This window comes from Gobio gobio, assembly GCF_949357685.1.
Source record: "Gobio gobio genome assembly, chromosome: 2".
NCBI classification, from domain to species: Eukaryota; Metazoa; Chordata; class Actinopteri; order Cypriniformes; family Gobionidae; genus Gobio; species Gobio gobio.
In genome coordinates, this window is record NC_137098.1 from 57,999,221 (window position 1) to 58,021,136 (window position 21,916).

General features: G+C 37.0%; 2 protein-coding genes across 13 annotated transcripts in view; both read left to right on the forward strand.

Annotated features, from left to right (window-relative positions):
• mef2ab (myocyte enhancer factor 2ab) overlaps window positions 1–5,327 on the forward strand; it is a 43,554-nt gene extending 38,227 nt beyond the window's left edge. For 3 of the 9 annotated variants that reach the window (XM_079802934.1, XM_079802938.1, XM_079802937.1), the window contains one exon: window positions 807–1,454. In XM_079802934.1, coding sequence (XP_079659060.1) covers window positions 807–1,146 — 340 coding nt within the window. In that variant the 3' untranslated portion in view covers window positions 1,147–1,454. Of the gene's footprint in view, window positions 1–806; window positions 1,742–4,302; window positions 4,657–5,169 lie in introns of those variants that run through there. The other 6 variants (XM_079802939.1, XM_079802935.1, XM_079802933.1 and 3 more) reach the window with 6 other exon arrangements.
• A 4,619-nt stretch (window positions 5,328–9,946) lies between these two features.
• Window positions 9,947–21,916, forward strand: part of mctp2b (multiple C2 domains, transmembrane 2b) — a 28,725-nt gene continuing 16,755 nt past the window's right edge. Inside the window, exons 1-4 of one of the 4 annotated variants that reach the window (XM_079803019.1) lie at window positions 9,947–10,101; window positions 16,813–17,343; window positions 18,592–18,654; window positions 20,236–20,356. In XM_079803019.1, coding sequence (XP_079659145.1) covers window positions 16,906–17,343; window positions 18,592–18,654; window positions 20,236–20,356 — 622 coding nt within the window. In that variant the 5' untranslated portion in view covers window positions 9,947–10,101; window positions 16,813–16,905. The remainder of the gene's footprint in view (window positions 10,102–16,812; window positions 17,344–18,591; window positions 18,655–20,235; window positions 20,357–21,916) is intronic. The other 3 variants (XM_079803020.1, XM_079803022.1, XM_079803021.1) reach the window with 3 other exon arrangements.

The window sequence follows — 21,916 nt, forward strand, 5'->3', positions numbered from 1 at the left end:
TTATTTGAAATAATGTGCACTGATGAATTAGACCGGTAATATGTGTAAACTAAATGTGGTAAGTTTTGATTTCATGTTGACTTTAAGACATGCAGTAGCATTCAATACATAGTGTCCTTGTTACATATGTTACATGTACTATAGTGAAAACAGTAATTTATGCACAATTACATGCTGCAACTAAACTAAACTTAACCCTCAACCAAATCCAGTTAAACTTTATTTTAAGGTCATTGTACTTATTCAAATATATAACTACATGTACTTACTATAGTTAGGGTTTGGTTAGGGTTTTAGTGTTACCCCAAATCCTAATCCAACCCTAAATCTGTAGTAAGCACATGTAGTTAATCAATAGTATTTAGTACTTAAATAAATAATTATACTGTAACAATGACACCTTAAAATAAAGTGTTTTTTATGTTTAATGAAAGAAGTCTCACCAAGAGAGCTCATAAAGGCTGCATTTATTTATTTGATCAAAAATATTGTAAAATCAGTAATGTTGTGAAATATTATAACAATTTAAAGTAAGTGTTTTCTATTGAAATATATTATAAAATGTAATGTATTCCTGTGATGCAAAGCTTTATTTTCAGCATCAGTCTTCAGTGTCACATGATTCTCCAGAAAGAGTTGAAAACAGTTGTTGCTTTAGTATTTTTGTGGAAACCGTGATACATTTTTTCAGGATTCTTTGATGAAAAAACAGCATTTATTTGAAATTTAAAAAAAAAATTAACAGTATAAATCCCAAACATTTGAAGGGTAGTGTAAATACTGATATCCGTCCTTGTTATCTCTAGAACCACACAACCTCAAGTTCAGGCCTCTGACTCTTCCTCCATCTCCATCAGCATCAAATCAGAGCCCATCTCCCCACCCAGAGAGCGTGCCGGACACTCTGTGTACCCCACCATCCACACCAGGCCTCGGCCCAACTCCAGACAGGAAGTGGGCCGTTCTCCTGCCGAGAGCTTCAGCTCTTCTGGTAGTTCATATGAGGGCAGCGACCGTGAGGACCAGCGGCTGGACTCTCACACGTCCACCGCTATATCAGCACAAGGCAGTAGATCATCGCCCGAGACCAAGAACCAGGAAGATCCCTCAGTCAAACGCATGCGTACAGACAGCTGGAAAACTTGACAACGAATGGCTCCTTAAACAAGTCAAATTTCCGTCAACAGATATGCAGACTTCCGTTCTATCACGTTTTGTGCAACAAACAATGTGAAGACGCCTTTAAAACAGAAGTGTAAGCATTGTAAATGTGTGCAGGTGTTCAGTTGTTTTAATTTTAAAGTTCTAAGTAGTTCAAATCTAAGTTGTGTCAATAGACAGTGAAGCCTTGCTGCATTATTGCAGTATATTATTATTGCAAGCCAAATGTGTTCATCTTTTGTATTTTTATCTGAATCCTCAATCAAAGCCATATAAATATTGATTAGGACTTGATATTTGTTGGTATTTAGTGTATGTGTTTGATGCCCTGGGGATCAAATTGTACAAGACATTTTATTTGATTTCATTTTTGTGATATGGGCACAGAACTGTTTGAAGTAGGAAACTTAAAAACCTCAGTGGAGTGTTTACTTGTTTGTCAAGTTTTAGATGAACCTCAGGTATCTGCATATCAATCATCAACTGACAGCCAAAGGACTCGTTCAGGTTGTGGAGAAACGATGATACAATGGCCCAAAAAGGCCTAATAGCAACACCCTAGTGGATGATAAAATGAGCTAAAAATCATAAAATTGCCTTTTCCTCTTAAAACCACAATCCATAGCCTGATGTCGTCATACACAATTCTAGTCAGAAAATGAGCCTGATACTGCAAGTATAGGTCTCGTTACCAGATCAGTGGGCGTGGCCATAAACAGAGGGCCGTTTTCCACTGTGTTACCTGATTTGCCCACGTCACAGTGTGGGAAGGCTTTAGGGCTGAGGTCAGGTGAAAGGGATCATTTTCATTGCATGATTTATAAACACCCATCAGTTTGAAAACGCCCACTCTTGCTCCGCAGAGACCTCCATTGGGCTGAGATTATGGGGTGTTTCAACCGAACCAGAAAAGACCTCAATTGGATAGACTTACAACCAATCAGAGCAAAGGAGCGACGCATAGTTGTCAACAGAACTCAACTGCACGCATGCTGGAAGAAGTAGAAGAAAATAGTGTAAACGATCTTTGCTGGTGTTGTAAAGAGGAATTCAAGGATACACGGAGTACTTACCAACACGATCATCATTTTTGAGAGAAATAGTAAAGGTGAATGCATATACGAACAAGTTCTCCGTTTAGGATTAGAACAAATTCAACCCCAGCGCTCTTTGGTGACCTGATGATTACGTAACTGTTGATCATCTGTCCATCATCGTATAAAGCCCGCCCTGACAATTTGATTGGTCCGAACTGCTTCTGTTCGGGCATAGTTGCTCCACAAGGGATCAAGTCCAGACCGAATTTTCCAACATCAAATGTTGTGGGCGGGGCTAAATTTTGGCTGGCATCCAGGCTACAATCCATCTGTAAGAGAACACGGGATAAAAATGTAAAATTCATAAATAATTCTGAAAATAATTTATGAATTAGATGTTTAATATCATTTATACACTGTAAATACTGTTACTTTAAAACCCCTGCATTTAACAAACATTTAAAAAATACATAAAGAATATTTAAATATGTTTTTATCTATCTATCTATCTATCTATCTATCTATCTATCTATCTATCTATCTATCTATCTATCTATCTATCTATCTATCTATCTATCTATCTATCTATCTATCTATCTATCTATCTATCTATCTATCTATATATCTATCTATCTGCTGTTCTCTCTCATATCTATCCATCCATCCATCCATCCATCCATGTTTTATTCCGAAAACTCCAGCTCTCTGCATTGTTTTGCAAAACAGTGATGTGTGATTAATAGTTATGTATGATAGATAATGAATTGTGAGTATAGATTGAATATAATTTTTGTTGTCTGTAAATAGCTTTTATTGAGCCCATATACACTCACCTAAAGTAATATTAGGAACACCATACTAATACTGTGTTTGACCCTCTTTCGCCTTCAGAATTGCTTTAATTCTACGTGGCATTGATTCAACAAGGTGCTGAAAGCATTCTTTAGAAATGTTGGCCCATATTGATAGGATAGCATCTTGCAGTTGATGGAGATTTGTGGGATGCACATCCAGGGCACGAAGCTCCCGTTCCAACACATCCCAAAGATGCTCTATTGGGTTGAGATCTGGTGACTGTGGGGGCCATTTTAGTACAGTGAACTCATTGTCATGTTCAAGAAACCAATTTGAAATGATTCGAGCTTTGTGACATGGTGCATTATCCTGCTGGAAGTAGCCATCAGAGGATGGGGACATGGTGGTCATAAAGGGATGGACATGGTCAGAAACAATGCTCAGGTAGGCCGTGGCATTTAAACGATGCCCAATTGGCACTAAGTGGCCTAAAGTGTGCCAAGAAAACATCCCCCACACCATTACACCACCACCACCAGCCTGCACAGTGGTAACAAGGCATGATGGATCCATGTTTTCATTCTGTTTACGCCAAATTCTGACTCTACCATCTGAATGTCTCAACAGAAATCGAGACTCATCAGACCAGGCAACATTTTTCCAGTCTTCAACTGTCCAATTTTGTTGAGCTTGTGCAAATTGTAGCCTCTTTTTCCTATTTGTAGTGGAGATGAGTGGTACCCGGTGGGGTCTTCTGCTGTTGTAGCCCATCCACCTCAAGGTTGTGCGTGTTGTGGCTTCACAAATGCTTTGCTGCATACCTCGGTTGTAACGAGTGGTTATTTCAGTCAAAGTTGCTCTTCTATCAGCTTGAATCAGTCGGCCCATTCTCCTCTGACCTCTAGCATCAACAAGGCATTTTCGCTCACAGGACTGCCGCATACTGGATGTTTTTCCCCTTTTCACACCATTCTTTGTAAACCCTAGAAATGGTTGTGCGTGAAAATCCCAGTAACTGAGCAGATTGTGAAATACTCAGACCGGCCCATCTAGCACCAACAACCATGCCACGCTCAAAATTGCTTAAATCACCTTTCTTTCCCATTCTGACATTCAGTTTGGAGTTCAGGAGATTGTCTTGACCAGGACCACACCCCTAAATGCATTGAAGCAACTGCCATGTGATTGGTTGATTAGATAATTGTATTATTGAGAAATTGAACAGGTGTTCCTAATAATCCTTTAGGTAAGTGTATCTCCACACAAAATCTACCCCTGTTGTTTCCACCATTTTTAATTTAAACCTCAGAGATTAGACCATTCTCAGTCCAGCCAATCACTGACCACACCTGTGGTATCCACGGCAACCCCCAGTCTGCATCCCCAGGGCTTTGTGTATTCAGCCATGACCTCATCCTTCAGTACAGGTATATCATTGACCTATACACATCTTCTAATAACACCAGTTACTGTCCCCTTGGAACTCACGTCACTACGAATGACTAATTTACTATTTAACTCTTTCATTTCTTACAGATTTTGCCTTGAGCAGTGCAGAAGCCAGTTCTTTACACGGCTTCAGTTCACCAGACGCCGTCACATCCGGTCCAGGGTATTCATGGAAACACAACCAACATATTCAGCCAGGTTTCAGTGCTCAGAGGTGAGAACATGACATAGGGCTGTGATGCCACGTTGGTCCATTCTGGGCGTGCATTTCCCTGCGGTCACCCAAAAGTGTTCAAGCACAGGACATTAACAAATACTTTCAGTCGTCGTCATTTAAGATAAGGGTTTAAAAATAAGCCAAAAGTTGTGTGAAAAGTGGAACGAGTTATTATATCTGGTCTGAGCTGTCATACCAGTTTAAGATGGTCAGACAACCTTTATTAAACATTTTTTTTTACTTCTCAACAAATAAGAAATGAAAGTTGTTTTTATTACATTTTGCGTTTTATTATTTGAAATAATGTGCACTGATGAATCTTGATGAATAAGACCAGTAATATGTGTTACAAAACTAAATGTGGTAACTAAATTGATTTCATGTAGACTTACAGTATTCAATACAGAAATAAAAAATAAAATTAAATAAAATAAAAAAATTTGTAACAGTATAAATCCCAAACATTTGAAGGGTAGTGTAAATACTGATATCCGTCCTTGTTATCTCTAGAACCACACAACCTCAAGTTCAGGCCTCTGACTCTTCCTCCATCTCCATCAGCATCAAATCAGAGCCCATCTCCCCACCCAGAGAGCGTGCCGGACACTCTGTGTACCCCACCATCCACACCAGGCCTCGGCCCAACTCCAGACAGGAAGTGGGCCGTTCTCCTGCCGAGAGCTTCAGCTCTTCTGGTAGTTCATATGAGGGCAGCGACCGTGAGGACCAGCGGCTGGACTCTCACACGTCCACCGCAATATCAGCACAAGGCAGTAGATCATCGCCCGAGACCAAGAACCAGGAAGATCCCTCAGTCAAACGCATGCGTACAGACAGCTGGAAAACTTGACAACGAATGGCTCCTTAAACAAGTCAAATTTCCGTCAACAGATATGCAGACTTCCGTTCTATCACGTTTTGTGCAACAAGCAATGTGAAGACGCCTTTAAAACAGAAGTGTAAGCATTGTAAATGTGTGCAGGTGTTCAGTTGTTTTAATTTTAAAGTTCTAAGCAATGTTCCCTCTAAGCTGCGCGCGTGCGCTGCCGCGGCAGAAAGAATAAAATGCCGCGTAGACGATAGACACAGACGCGAAATGTGGGGAGAAATCCCTTTGATTGTAGTTTAAATGAGAAATAATTGCAGTGCTCTGTTCTACCGCTAGAGTTAGTATCGCTATCGTGTTAGAACCGGTGGATGCGGTTTACAGGTTTCATAGAAAGACAAAGATGTCACGTGTTTGAGGTCCAGAGAGGCAAAGCGAAACGCAAAGACGTGGAATAAAACCTCATCATGTTTTAAAGAAGAGTGGCTTGATTAAGTGGTGGAAATAACAGATGATGGACACAGCACGGTAACAAAACATACATTTACAGTTACACCCACCACAAGTGTAGCGTGCAAACTCTAAACACCAAAGTAACACACATCAGTTTAAATAGATGTGTTTGTGGTTTGGGTTTCAGTGATGTTTAGATAACTATAAAAGAGTTCACATGTTCCCTTTAACATATTTAGCTTTTAGATCTATTTGAATACTTCAGTTAGTTTTTTTTGGTGTGTTTTTTTTTTTTTTTTTTTTTTTACAAATTGAAGCATTTAAACTGATATAAAATACTATCAGTTAAAAAACTTAAATTAGTTTTTATTATATTATATTATAGGCTATTATAATTGTATTATAGTGTAAGCCTAATAAAGAATTGATCTCACAAGGGGATTGTTTAGGGATCCTTGCCATTAAAACGTTTGAAAACCCTTGATATAGAAAATCTTGGAAATTCATAAGCAAGAAACAAAGATTTAATATGGATGGTTTAATGCTGCCTGTCGCCAATAAATAACTCTACAAAAGCACATTAAGAACCATCTCAGTGTAACCGCTTAACTATTTCCATATTATATTATATTATATCATAAAGAATTTAACTGTCCTGGGGGAGATTTTAATAGTATTTATTGGTAAAGAAGACTACAGTTAACAGCACTGTAAAATGTGCTTAATTTAGTGACTTCTGAATTAACTGTTTATTTTATTTTATTTTTTTATTTAATAAATCACTAAGTTACATCAATGGTTAAATAAAATAGAAATGGCACATTAAAGTTAAAAGTTATAACTGCATGATGAAACCACTTTTTTTGTGTGCGTTTACATACGCTGTACAGGTAAAGAATGTGTCTGCTCAGATGACCAAAATGTCCGCCCAATGGAGAAAAGTTTTGCTCAGCGAGAAAAGAAATTAGAAGGAACATTGGTTCTAAGTAGTTAAAATCTAAGTTGTGTCAATAGATAGTGAAACCTTGCTGCATTATTTGCAGTATATTATTATTGCAAGCCAAATGTGTTCTTTTATCTTTTGTATTTTTTGGTCTGAATCCTCATTCAAAGCCATATAAATATTGATTAGGACTTGATATTTGTTGGTATTTAGTGCTTTTTGGGATTTATGTGTTTGATGCCCTAGTGATCAAATTTTACAAGACATTTTATCTGATTTAATTTTTGTGATATGGGCACAGAACTGTTTGAACCTCAGTGGAGTGTTTACTTGTTTGTCAAGTTTTAGATGAACCTCAGGTATCTGCATATCAATCATCAACTGACAGCCAAAGGACTCGTTCAGGTTGTGGAGAAACGATGATACAATGGCCCAAAAAGGCCTAATAGCAACACCCTAGTGGATGACAAAATGAGCTAAAAATCATAAAATTGCCTTTTCCTCTTAAAACCACAATCCATCTGTAAGAGAACACGGAATAAAAATGTAAAATTCATAGATAATTCTGAAAATAATTTGTGAATTAGATGTTTAATATCATTTATACACTGTAAATACTGTGTACTTTAAAAAGCCTGCATTTAACAAGCATTTAAAAAATATATAAAGTATATTTAAATATGTTTTTATCCTTTATTCAGACTCTTCTGATTCGCTGTAAAGGAACAGTTGAGCTTTCAATCCATATACTATTTGTTATGTGAACACTGAGCCCACTGTCTCCCATGAGATGTTAAAGGGTTAGTTCACCCAAAAATGAAAATTCTGTCATTAATTACTTACCCTCATGTTGTTCGACACCCGTAAGACCTCCGTTCATCTTCGGAACACAATAAAGATATTTTAGTTGAAATCCGATCGCTCTGAAAGGCCTCCATTGGCACAATGCACTTTACACTCTCAAGACCCTTAAAAGGTACTAAAGACGTCGTTACAAAGTCCATCTCACTACAGTGGTTCTACAATAACTTTATAAAGTGACGAGAATAGTTTTTTTGCGCAAAAAAACCCTAAATAACGACTTATATCATGATGACCGATTTCAAAACAAGGCATCATGAAGCTTCGAAGCGTTATGAATCAGTGAGTCGATTCAGCGGTTTGAATCGCCAAAGTCACGTGATTTCAGCAGTTTGGCGGTTTAACACACGATCCGAATCATGATTCGACTCGCTGATTCATAACGCTTTGAAGCTTCATGATGCCTTGTTTTGAAATCGGTCATCACTATATAAGTCGTTATTTAGGTTTTTTTTGCGCATAAAAACTATTCTCGTCACTTTATAAAGTTATTGTAGAACCACTGTAGTGAGATGGACTTTGTTACGACGTCTTTAGTACCTTTTAAGGGTCTTGAGAGTGTAAAGTGCATTGTGCCAATGGAGGCCTTTCAGAGCGATCGGATTTCAACTAAAATATCTTTATTGTGTTCCGAAGATGAACGGAGGTCTTACGGGTGTCGAACGACATGAGGGTAAGTAATTAATGACAGAATTTTCATTTTTGGGTGAACTAACCCTTTAAGGTTTCTGCTGCTAAGACAATTTTTTTTTTGGCTCATCCTCTGAATATACATGCCATACAAAATAATTTCCTCACTCTCTTGATGTCAATGCAGGAACTCTACTGGTTGTATAATTCTGGTCACAAATCAAGATGCTGACCCCTTTATTGTTTGTACACCAAGATAAAAGGCAATAAACATCATGTTAATCACAGCTTTTAGTCGCTTTGGAGTTATCTACTTTTCATGTATATAATTATTAACTAGGTCATTTACTTCTGCTGAAGGTTGTTTATGGGTATATAACAGGATGTGAATTCTTTGATGTTTGAGGTTTTTTCCTCGTCACCACAGAAGCTTGCAGGGTTGACATTGTTCCTACCGTTTTTCTCATTTGTTTTGCACTAAACATTGGGTTTCTACCATAGGCTATATTGTAACTCCACTGTTTTTTTTATGTAGTCAATGGGATTTTTAGAGTGGTCAGAGCAAACCACCATGTGAATTCATTTCTGCAAGAATGTATAATGCTTTGAGTTACATTTAATATACATACGGTAAATATGCATTCAGTGATGTATTGCATCAGTAGTTGCTCAAGTAAAACTAATGTGTCTTTTTAGCTGACGCTTCTTACAATATAGGCCTATTTATTAAAGGGATCAACCTGAAGGTCAAGTGCATGAAAATATATAATGATGACCTACTATCAAAAACGAATTTATTTATCCAGTATTCATTCTTAGCTACTTGAGACAGTTTTTGTTTGCAGATTTCACATGTAATTTTCATGATGCTGAGAGATTTTATGCTCCGCAGAGAGAAAACATGCAAAGAGTCTTCCAGTAGGCTATAGTGATAACCTTATCTCACAACTGGAAAAGATTGACAGCAGACAGACTGTTGTGAGAAATTCTGAGGATTACAATCTGATCCATGTGACTGACAGATTAGAGCAACCTTGTATTATATATGGGCCAACGAATGGCCACGTTGGACGGCAAATTAATATTTCAAATCTGACAATAAGTATTTTCTCCTCCAGGGGGCGCTTGGTGGCTCAGAACGCCGAATTCTCCATTGAAACCCATTCAAATCTCAATAGCATTTTTATATATTTTTAAGAAATGTATGACTAAAAACTATAATCTTTTCCAGCTTGGTTTAACTTTCTACTTGGCTCATAAGTGAAAACGCATGTCATCGATCTCTATAAAATGATTAAGCCATTGATCACAAATAACTGTGATTGGTCCATCCTGACCAGTGCGAAGAAAAGTAACAGGTGTCGCGTGACAACGCTAACGTGCTAGTTGATCAGCGGTCAGGAAATTAACATTTTAACTGAATAATGGCACTGAGAAACATTTAAACACGCAATTAATAGGTATATTAACATTATATATTTTTTAGACACAGTCATCCTGACCAAATAAAGACAACTTCCGGGCCAATAATCGCTATTGTTGATTCATGCTAATTGCCGCTCTACTCACTTGTTGTATTTCGGTAGCTCATCAGTGAAGTGTTGAAGCATTACTCATGTCACTCCTACTAGAGTAGGAAGTTAGTGAAAGCACTGCTGTGAACACATGCAATGTTTTATCTCTGGTCCAAAACGTCTTTAAACGAAATGGATTAAACGCTGCTACTCAGGTAAGTTAGGAATACTCCTGATACAGTGATTTATTCAAATGACTCTTTATACATTCAAATGAATGAACGAAATGTTTGGTAATTTACCTGTTGGGACTGTCCCACAACAAGTAGATGTGCGTTATTGATTTTAATTTATTTTAAGACACTTGAAATGTGTCTTTTTTTCTTCTTCTTTACATTAATTGTTTAGAGCTCGTTCCATATTGTTCAAATATTGTGACATTATGTCATAAATGCATGTGCTTCTGCTGTCAGTTTGTTTCATAACTACATTCTGCACATTTTTGCTTGTCACTTTGTAGACAGTAATAGATTCTCCACTGTAGAAGTGAATGGCGTTTCATTGTTTGATTTGTGGGAGGGTCAATGTATAATATTTGTTAAATTGTCATCAGTAGGAGATAACAATGTTGGGCTGGCATGCAGCTTTGTTTCTCTGACGTGTTTTTGTGAGTTGAAAAAGCTAAAAATTGAATTATCTTGTAATTATCATACAGTACCTTCCTTTTACAGAACACTAAAACAGGGTTCCCATGGAAAGTCATGGAAAAACCACGGAGATTCATTGGGCTGCATGTGTGGGAACCTGGATAGAAAGACAGATATATTCTATACTATATTTGAAATTACACATCAATTGTGGATTTTTTCACTTTATGCCATTCCCATTATTTACAAATTGTCTAAAAATTAGGCCCAAAAAGTATCAAATGGGAAGGAAACTAAACAAACTCAGGTGTGTTCAGATGGGTTGTGACTATCATAAAGCATTCCTCTAACACGTGACTCTCTGTATAGCAGGGAAGGAGCCTGACTGTACAAATTAATGAAGCGATAATGCTAATGTCCATTGAACCAAGTGGACGCCATTTAGACCGATCCACCGTAACAGTTAGCTCAAACCCAGCTTTACTCTCAGCTTTGTTTACTTAAAAGTTAATGATTAAATGCAGTTTGAGTAAGCGGTTGTATCTCATGCCCAATTTGGCTGATGTCGGTGTGTCTATGTGCTAGATATCAGTGTTGATAGATCCTCAGATCCTCTTTTATTGGTTGTCAGATTTGAAATGTTTATTAATGTATTCCAACTAGTGCTGTCAATTCGATTAATCGCGATTAATCGTATCCAAAATAAAGGTTTGTGTTTACATAATGTGTGTGTACTGTGTATAATTATTATGTATATATAAATACACACACCTACATGTGTACGGTACATTTAAGAAAAACACATATATATATATGCAAATATTTCTTAAATATATACAAGCCTGAGTGTGTGTGTATTTATGTGTGTGTATATATACATAATAATTATACACAGCACACACACACATATTATGTAAACACAAACTGTTATTTTGGATATGATGAATCACGATTAATGGATTTAACAGCATTAATTAATTTTTAAACAGCGATTTCTTAGAAGTCAGCTCAAGTCTTTGTCCAAGAGATTTTAGTTGAGGTTATGTTATCATTAACTACACAGTGACTTTTGCAATATTGGAGATTTTCAGAAATGTGATTGTAAAATAGGTACTAGATTGAGTTATAGTTCCTCAAGTAACTGTAAAAGTAAAAGTAGTATATTAATAGTTCTATATTAATAGTTCCTCAAAGTGTCTTCTATTGGGTAAATAGCCTCAGGATAATATACAAAACAGACTAGCTAAACCTTTTTAGCAGTAGCATGAGAGTTTTTGAAATTATTTTCACAGTACAAGAACTGTCTGTGGTGTTGCTGGAAACCCCAACTGTTTACCCCAACCATTTCCTCAAGTTGCTTAGTTTGCTGTAATCCAGTCCCTGTCAATGGCTCAGAGACTGGCAGGTTTATGCTATCATAACAGAGTTTGAGGTTATTTAGCATGTGAGCATGATATCCTGCAGCAGTTCATGTTCACAGTATTTAAACCCTTAAGAGCACCCCTAAAGAAAAAGTAATGATTGATTAACAAAATGTCCTATTGCCAGAAATGTCTTGGTTGGCAAAGCTTGTCTTCTCATCTCTATCACTTTCTCTCTGTCTTTTTATGACTCACACAACACACACTGGCCTTTTTTGATAAGTGCAGCTTAAAGGATTATTTTTCAACATTTTATACTCTTTAGTCTAGTCTATTTCCCGAGTGTTTGTGCATTTGAAATGTTCTGGAATGGTATTAATTTTTTTGTTCTAAGAAACAATACTACACGCAAAAATAGCTTTTTTATTTTACTACATTTTTTTCAAGGCAAGTGGTTACACTAAATCAATTTATCTTCATTTTAAACATATAATCAATGTTTTTTTTGTGTGGTTATTTCAGGTCAAATATATTGAGTAGAGTCCAATATATTAAAGTCTGTGTTTTTGAGTAAATGGAAAAGACTTCGTTTGTATTTGACAATCAGTTATGTTGTACAATTACTAGACTGTCTGCAACTTGCACAGCACAATTGACCTATCGGTAAGCCCCTCCCCTCGAACGCAGATGAGCCAATAGCAGTTGAGTATCAGTTGCGCTGGGACCGGAACTCGGACATCTTTAGGTTTCAGCGCCATAGAGAAACATTGGAAAATCCGAAGCTCTCAACGGTTTGATGGTGTTTATGCTACAAAAATGCTCAAATGTCGTGCCTGAGGTACTGTAACACTGATTCCAGGGATCCTGGGAGGATTTTCTGGTTGTCATACTCTCGTTAAGTTATGATTAAAGTCCCTGCTAACATACAAACCGAAATAACTAACTGTTCTCACGTCATGTAACACTGTAGGTCAAAAACATGAAGGTCTACATTTCAGTGCCTCTCCATATTAAACTGGTTATGTGTAAGTTAATTTAATTTTAGATATGTTTAAAGTCTACATTATCGGTCCTACTAAGGACGACTCCTATTTTGATAGGAATTATAGTGAAAGGAAGAGCTCGCACTCACAGTTTATCGGAGTTGTTTTGCAGATACAAAGTTTACCAGTTATTAACAGATTTCAATCTCTTTTTTGACGTAGGTGGCATTTAGTGGCTTTTGCTTCTGAACTCTTCATATTTACATGGATTGAACACAATGAAATTAAGTTAGGACAAAATGTAGCAAACGTGTTGGGTTTTTTTTCAGTGTAGGTGGTTATAGGGTGCACTAGATGGCCAGGCAAATAAAACTGCAGATGACTTGCAGTAAAAAACATAATAGCATCTCAATCGCTCATCATTTGCATCATTCATGTCCGTAGAACATCACGTTTAAATGCTTATGTCAGGTCAGAAGTTTGTTCATAGCATCAAACCCACGTATGAGCAATAGTAATGCTTGACTTAGCAAACACCTGTCTCTTTTTCATTATCACTGCTGTGTGAGAAGAACCTGATGTGTAGCTGTAAAGTCAAATTATGCATCTACACAAAGACACAGGGATGAGCTTGTGGCTTGAATTACACCCACAACATGTTAGGCCTGTTTAAAACAAATGACAGATGAAATGAAATCAGTCATTCGACGACACTGTGGAACATGAATCACAGTGCAGATTTATGGGAGTCTCAAACGTAAATGTTCTTGATTGATTTCTTTCCCCCGCAAAACAAAAGGAATGGAAAAAATCAATATGAATGTACAGCGAATGTTTGGTCATTTATAGATGATTTATATGTTCCATTGTTTTAGAGTAGGCTTCACTGAATCTCTAACAAATTTCATTTTATATATATATATATATATATATATATATATATATATATATTTCTTTTGGAAAGTTGATGTCCTGTGGTGTGACAATAATCCCCATCTAAATGTATTTTAAACAGCATTTTACTTCAATTATTTTTATAGTTATTATGCATGCATATTTAAATAAATCCTGTATGTTTGTTTGAATTGAGAATCTACTTGGAATATTTGTCAATTCATTTGTAAAAGCACAGGAACATTTAAAAGGAACTAGGGAAGACAAAAGGTTGAAATGGGTATTCAAACTTAAAAGCAATTTACACGACCTGAGACTATTTAAGGTTAACGAAAATTAATCAGTAACTCAAAAATGTTGCATTGTGCCTTTGCTTTAATAGCAAGTCAAGTTACTTAAATGAGCAAGCAGATTGACACGTGTCCGTTTAAACAGGGTTTAGTAATATTACAACAGACTTTGCACTTTATTTGTAGTCATTTGGCACAACAATTTTCCACGGGTAAAATAAGCATATGTTTCATAGCCATGCACATTCAGAAACTCACTGCAGTTGACTTTACCTGTTAATAAAAGCAAGCAGTGCATGTATGCTGCCTGGAGCCGTTTTCCTTTGAGAAAATCATTCAATGATGAATATAGAGTATGTACAAGAAATTATTATCAACCATCAAACTTCCCCCCTTGGTCACTCAAGGCCTTACTGAAAAGGCTATTTCTTTTTAAATAAATAACTTTAAATTACTATTGCAAACCAATAAACAAGGTGAGGGGGCGACTAAAGGCCTTGGTGACATCACCCAAAAAGAAAAGTGGTTTTACAGTTGGTGCAAGTTATTGCATTTTGATCAAATGTTAATGTATTTACTATGATTTTATTTTCGCTGGAATTATATGCACTTGTCAATTGTTCTGAAATCCTTTTAAGGCAAGTCAGTTAACTCAAAATCTTAAAAACTGTTTTAATAAAATATTTTAAACCAGCAATAAACCCATAACAGGTGTGGTTCAAAAATTTAGCTTCTGAAATATTTTTTTTTTCATCCGAGTGTTCCAGTTAAAGCCACAATATGTAAATTTTCGCCGCTAGAGGTCGCTTATTCAAAACAAAGGCGAAGCTTGATGAAGCCTGGATTTCGCAGAGCTTTTATTCTGCCATAATTTCACTATTTTACTAACCCAGTGTTTTTTATGTAAATGCTGGAGAGAAGAACAAAGCTTTGTTTAGCCTACAAAGGAAATAAATTAGCAGTTAAATGTTACATCGGAGCCATGAAAACATCGGCTATGGATTCATGCCGAATGAGAGAGGTAAGCTGAGCCCAATTTAAGATTTGTCAGCTTTTGCGATCTGGTCACCCGATTTTCCGTGAATTTTAACAATAGGCCTAGTCCATTTTATCCAAATGGACATGGACATTTAGTTTCCTTTCCCAAATCTTCACTCGCGTCGCACCCATTTTCGCCGGGGATTATAAACGTTTCTTCCTTTCGTTTGCTTATAATTAAGTCTATTATAACTATTCACATCCTTTACTGTGGTAAAGTATAAAAAACACTGTAGAACGAATACCTTTTTTACTTTTAAATTTATTTAACAGTTTGTTCTTGTTATTAAACTTGGTAAGGCACGTCGCTGATTTTAGTTTAGTTTTCTCTGGCAGTGAATAAGCAAACATTGCCTAAATGTCTTGACCCTGTGGAAGATAAAATTCGCTCTTCAGACCTTTTACAACAAGTGTTGCTTGGCAACATCAGGAGAAAACATGAAGACGAAGATATTCGAAAAGGTCTTTCCACCTCGCGTCCCACATTCATCTCAAAGAGCAGAGCGGTAGCCTATATGACCCATCTTTGCGGGGGAATAGTATGAAACAAATATTTGTTTTAACTAATATTTAATTTTCTTATATTCTTTGGGTTACCATTATTTACTGATAATCGTTTAAATGTTTTTAAACGAGAGCGTCAAAGTGGCCGGAAGTCATTCATTTTCAATGGGACACGGCGGCGGTGTGAACGCACAGTCATCATATTTTCATAAGAATGTCTTCTACTTCTTAAGAATATCCAGACTTAAAACTGTGTATGTTGTCAGAGAAATTCGCTAAAAATGTCCTCTACAGAGGCGAAACCTCTATTCTGGGTCTCAGGAGGATATTTCTGTCTCGTGCAGAGTGGCATTTATATTTAGATGTCACTTCCGAAACTTTGCTGCATGCAATTGGCCGTCTGTCCTCTTAGCAACAATAGTTTTATTCAATGAATGTTATAGACTGTAGCCTGGATCGCTGATCACTAAAATGCTTTTCCTTTGTCAGTTCATCGCAATCTCACAAAGTTCCGTTATAAAAATTAAGTTGTCGATAAATCTCTTACTTGCATCGTGTCTTGACTTTGTTAATGAGAGGTTTCGCAGAAACTAGCGTTTTGAGCGGTGAGATTTTGATCGCTTTCGAGAGAGCAACAACTATCTGTGATTGGCTACATCTCACCGCTGCAAAAACTCGATGTAAATAGAAGCATGTGACGCTCTCCAGAGCTCGGACACAAATTTGCAAATCTGTCAAATCTGTTTCGCCAATATTATTACAGTATCTACTGAGGGTGCTTTTGCTTGCGTTTGAGGGTGCTTAGCACCCTCTAGAACCCCCGTAGAGCCGGGCCTGTTTCTCTGGTTTTAAACGTTCATGGAAACATTTGGGATAATGTAAGTACACAGGTCAATAAAATATATTTTATTCTAGTGGTTTTACATATTGTACCTGTTAATGTGCGTTCATAAACATACATGCAATACCTCCATTAAAAAGACGACTTGACTCTTTTAACTGAAAGGTGGGACTTTCCTCACTACTGCCAGAGTGGTCCACTTTTATGGTGTTTTTTCATTCATTGTTAAATCAAAAAGTAAATAGGGTCCGATTTCATTTCTTGTTGATTTTAAAGTGAAATTGCGTGTGTGGAGACCTGCTTTCATCATGCAGGGACTTTTTTGTGACTTTTTGTGTTTAATTTAATTTCTCGTATTGTCCTTGCAGGTCTTGGTCACAAGCCAGCTCTAGTGTGTGAGAGAGAGGCCTTTACGATCAACTTGCAAAATTCACCTTAACACACACTCTTACGACCTTCTCATGGAGGACAAAAAGTCTGTAATTGGCACCTTACGCCAAAAAGCCAAACTCTTTCGACACTCGCGGGCTGGCAGTGGCAAAAACCCCAATAAGCCAGAGGTCAGGGAGGAGCGCTTGTTGGACCAGCGGATGAACTCTTCTATCGCAGACGTCATGGAGCAGAGTCAGACATCCTCCCTAATAAGCCCCTCCCACCAGCAGCCAGTTGACCTCCGGCCATCCTCCAGCTGCCCAGCAACTCCCCTCAATGCGACTCTGCGAAAGAGAGGGGGCGGAACTGGGCTGACCATGCTGATGGACTCCAGCGGCTGGCCGTCACAGGAGTCAGTCACTGATGCCTCATGTGAGAAGCAGAACATCTCCAAATCCACAGATGAGATGGATCAGGTGCTGCGCTTGAGGGACACGCATCTTCCTTCATCAGAGAGCTTGGCAGAGGTAAAGCGTGTCGGTTTTCTTGATCTTTCAGTTGGGTTAATGATCACAAGAGGGAGGAAGTTTTCTGCTTTTTATGGGCACCATCTAGGAAGATTGTGTTACACAAACCTGTTTGCATTTGAGGATTTTGGTGAACTTAGTACTTCCTCATGTTCTTTTCATTTTTTTATAAACTGATAGTTCTCGAATCACATGGAAAACTCAATTTTTCTGTTGGAGTGGATAACATTTGAATGCTTTTCTTGTAGTGTTCACTGCTTTTGCATGCTGTCAGCATTTTAATTTGAGCGATAAGTAATGCATTCAAGTTAGATAAGGCTAATTCAATACAAAGTTTTTCACCATCTTCTATTGTGCCTATTTAACTCTAGAGAAGGGTGCAAATCACCTCTCTATTGTGAAATACAGTTGCTCGGAACATGAGCAAGTCATCACTGCAGGAACTTGTCATAACATTTCTAAGCTCTAAAATGTGGTAACGCACATTTAAAGCAGGCCGGTGCTTCTCCATTTGTTTAAAATGCAAATGATCACACGGGAAGTGTCATGCTACCTTTACGGTATTGAACGGCAAAATAAACACACAAAGGGAGATCTTTAATGTTCAGGTGGAGGTAGACATTTTGTTAGTTATGTGCTGCTGCTTTCTTTTGCATTGGTAAGCTTTCACTTTTATTGTAGTGAAGTTATGATATTTCTGATGCTTCATATGGGCACCGCTTGTGTGGATAGTATGCGAGAGTATTTGTTTTTACGGGTGAGTCAGCTCTGAGTTTGAAAGACCTTAAACATTGAATCACCTGACCTTAAAAAGTTTACCTTGGGATTTTCAGTAAGGAAGGAAAACGCTACACTTTGCTTTGTCAAAGAACAAGACCCTTAAAAGCTTTTAAATTAAGGTCATTTACAAGTGTTATATGCTTTAGTGATGGAAAGCCTTGACTGCTTTTTCTTAGCAGTGGAAACTTTTTAATTCCTCAAGTTCTTTGTTGCAAGTTTTCTGGCTTAGCAGTCATGATCCCTGGGGCTAAGGAATTTTTAATAAACACATTAAGACAGATGATCAGTGTTATTCTAGAAATATGTGACATAAAATTCAAAAAGTCTGCACGACAAAGTAAAACACATTTTTATCAATGTTAACTTCAAGAGACTGAAAAGAAATAGGAAATATATTTACACTATTGTTTGTACATTTGTGGCTTTTTTGATCATTTCACTCTTCCGTTTGTTGTGTTTGGGAAGCAGAAGCCGCATTTCAACAGAAATGGTTCAGGCACTTTCTCCATACATGACAACGAGCACAATAATGTAAGTATTAGCGTGTGTGTGTGTGTGTTATGATGTTGTTTAGTCTACTATTAGATGATATCCAAGGACATTTTAGTAGGGTACATGCAGCTTGCAACATTGTACTTTAAATGCCCATGAAATGGACCATACTGTCCACCACAGTATGTTCCTGAGCTGACATTGAAGGCTCAAGGTTTGCTTCCTGACCATGTTGAAGTTGAATAAAACATGGCATTTTACTGTGGTAGCTGATAGTACTCCCTACATTTTATGTGGCATTTTAGCTCTACATTTTATGTGGCATTTAATGCATTTAACAAATAAATTGATTTTTTTTTTTTAATTCAACACCAACATTTATTATGATATTTTCGATGCGTTTTGGTCGATCGGATCACAAGTAGACGAGGGAGACACATTCTCGTTTACACCTGGTGTTTTAATCCGTCTCTTTTGTCCACTTTCAACCACTTCTGTCCTGATTTCTTTGAGGAGAGGGTCTATGGATGAGTAAATGTACAGGCTTTTTCAGGTCTTTTAATGTAATGGACAAAAATAAACTTGTGCAATTTACATATGAATGTGAATGCAGTTCAATAAGTTTTATGCATTGGTTCTGTGTACATGAAATGCTACAAAATGCTGCTATAAAATTATTTATTAATTTGGTGTGCAAATAAATGTACTCTACTGTTTAAAAGTTTGGGGTAATTAAGATTTTTCTTATTGTAAAATGAATACTTTGACATTTAATATAATCCATCATTGTTAAATTAAATTCATTAATCATTTTATAAAAGAGTTCTATTTCAAATAAATGAACCACAGAATCGGTTTCCTCGGAAATATTAAGTCGCACAACTGTTTTCAATACTGATAATACCAGTAATAATAAATGTTTCTTGAGCTTCAAATAATCATATTCAAATGATTTCTGAAGGATCTTGTGACACTGAAGACTGGAGTAATGATGCTGAAAATTCAGCTGTGCCATCACAGGAATAAATTACATTTTAAAATCTATAAAATAGAATAAGAGTTAAAATTATAATAATGTTTCACAATACTACTGGTTTTACTGAATTCTTTATTAAATGCAATCTTTGATGATGCAATCATAAGAGACTAAAACATAATTTAAAAAAATCAAAAACATAAAAAAATGGTTACCACCCCAGGCTTTTGAATGTTAGTGTAAGAAAAAACCCAATCTCAATTCATATGCAAATATGACCTCATAGCTGTTAGATTATGAAAAAAAAAAACAGCGCTCTAGTCAATGGGAGATGTTCAAACTTTAATGGTAATTTTTTCTTAAAGTATAATTAAAAATAGTAAACTAAGAAGGTAGAAGATAAAGTGGCTTGAAAGTACTATACAAAGAAAGTGTATTTTTGAGATGTAGTAAACTAAAGGAAATCTAGAAACCACTTCAAAATGAGTTCATAAAGTGTATGTGTACAAATTGTGGAACAATGCCAAATAAAATGTTGCTTGAAATAGTTTTTTATTGTAACATGTCACACTGCTGTCACTGTTTGAAATGGCATGTCAACTGTCCAGATAGGATGTTTCTCTCATTTATTTTTGACTTTTCAGATTCTGGACATGAGGACCGAGAGCGCTGGAGTTAGTGAGCATCAGAGGGAACCTCAGAGAACATATCTGCTCACTATATGCCTAAAGGAGGGACGTGGACTGGTCATTAGAGACCGCTGTGGTGAGTGTCGAATATCGGTGTATAAACACAACACACCCTGAAGCACTACACACATCCTACATTTCAATAACAATAAGTGGTTTTTGTATTGCTGCTTATTTGTTAAATGGGAGGTATCGATAGATGCGTTAAGGTGACGTGTGTATTTTTGTCATTTAAAATACTTCTTGTGTATTTCCAGTAGGGTTGGGAACCGAGAACCGGTTCTTATGCAGAACCGAAACTGATTTTTGAAAAATACCAGAACCGCGCGAAATTCCTAAGTTTCGGTTCCGAAAACGGTTCTGGTGCAATGTGTGTGCGAAGCGCTGGAAGCGTATCCGAGTGACAGCCAGTGTTGCCAAGTCCGTGGTTTTCCGTTTTCCACTGTTGCCGCGGGCTGTGTTTCATGTCCGCGGGTTGAAGCGATTGTGCAATTGTGCGGGTTTTGTTGTAAAAACCTGGCAACCCTGGCTCACCTCATCATGAATATTAATTACGTTGCCTGCCGCTTCCAGGAGTGCAACGCAGTTCAGCCTGAAAGCCCTCGCGCTACACATTTAAGGTTTTGCGTCAGATATTTTCTCGTTGACCACCAGCATGGCGAAGATAAAGTCACAGGTATGGATTCATTTCCAAAGAATGAATGATAATGAAGCAAAATGTAACACGTGAAAAGTTCATAACATGCAAAGGAGGCTGCACTAGCAATTTGACAAAACATTTGCTACATCACAGAGTGCCTCAGGGCTTATACCAGATTTATAGTGAAAGGCCTATATATATATATATAATTTGTCAACCGTTGAGTCACCATGGTTTAGGTAAGCGTTTAGGCACAATTACCTTTGTAATGCTGAATTGCAATTTATTATTTACAAGTTCACTGAATAACTGAATTACTATTAAATTAATATACAACTAATTAATAAATATAACTAATAAATATAATTTATAACTTGGTTTTATTCAGAGACAGAGAGATAAAATGTAATAAGACAATTTCAGAGGTGTTCATTTGAAAAACAATGTGTTGCAAGAATGGCTTAATTAATACTGTAATATATGTACAGTTCAGGACTTTTTTGACATTGCCAACCTGTAAATATATTTTAGAGCAAGTAATAAACACAAAATGGATTGTTTGAGTTGCGTATTGTGCCTTTTTCCTTTACCACTATTTGTTTAATAATTTTAATGGAACCGGAATCGTTAGGCGGAACCGGAACCGGAACCGGAAAATTTCTCACGATTCCCAACCCTTATTTCCAGTGATGGCATAGAAATTAGATGCTTGACCTTTAAAGGTGCATTAAGCGATTTTTGAGAAACAGTGAGTGCGTTTACATGCACGTTCTTAAGCCGATTATGCTTAATGAGCCAATGTGGACGCAAGTGGCCATGTAAACGCGATAACCTGTTTTCTTTTAATTGAGTATGGTCATAAACAGGTAGTTTTTTGTCTCTTACTCTGATTTCGCGCAGGCATGTAAACGCATTAACCTGCTTTCTGTGGGCTTATTGAAGTGCGCATGTGTGATAGGTGACAGGAACGCATCCTTAGTGCCGATTTAAGTGCAT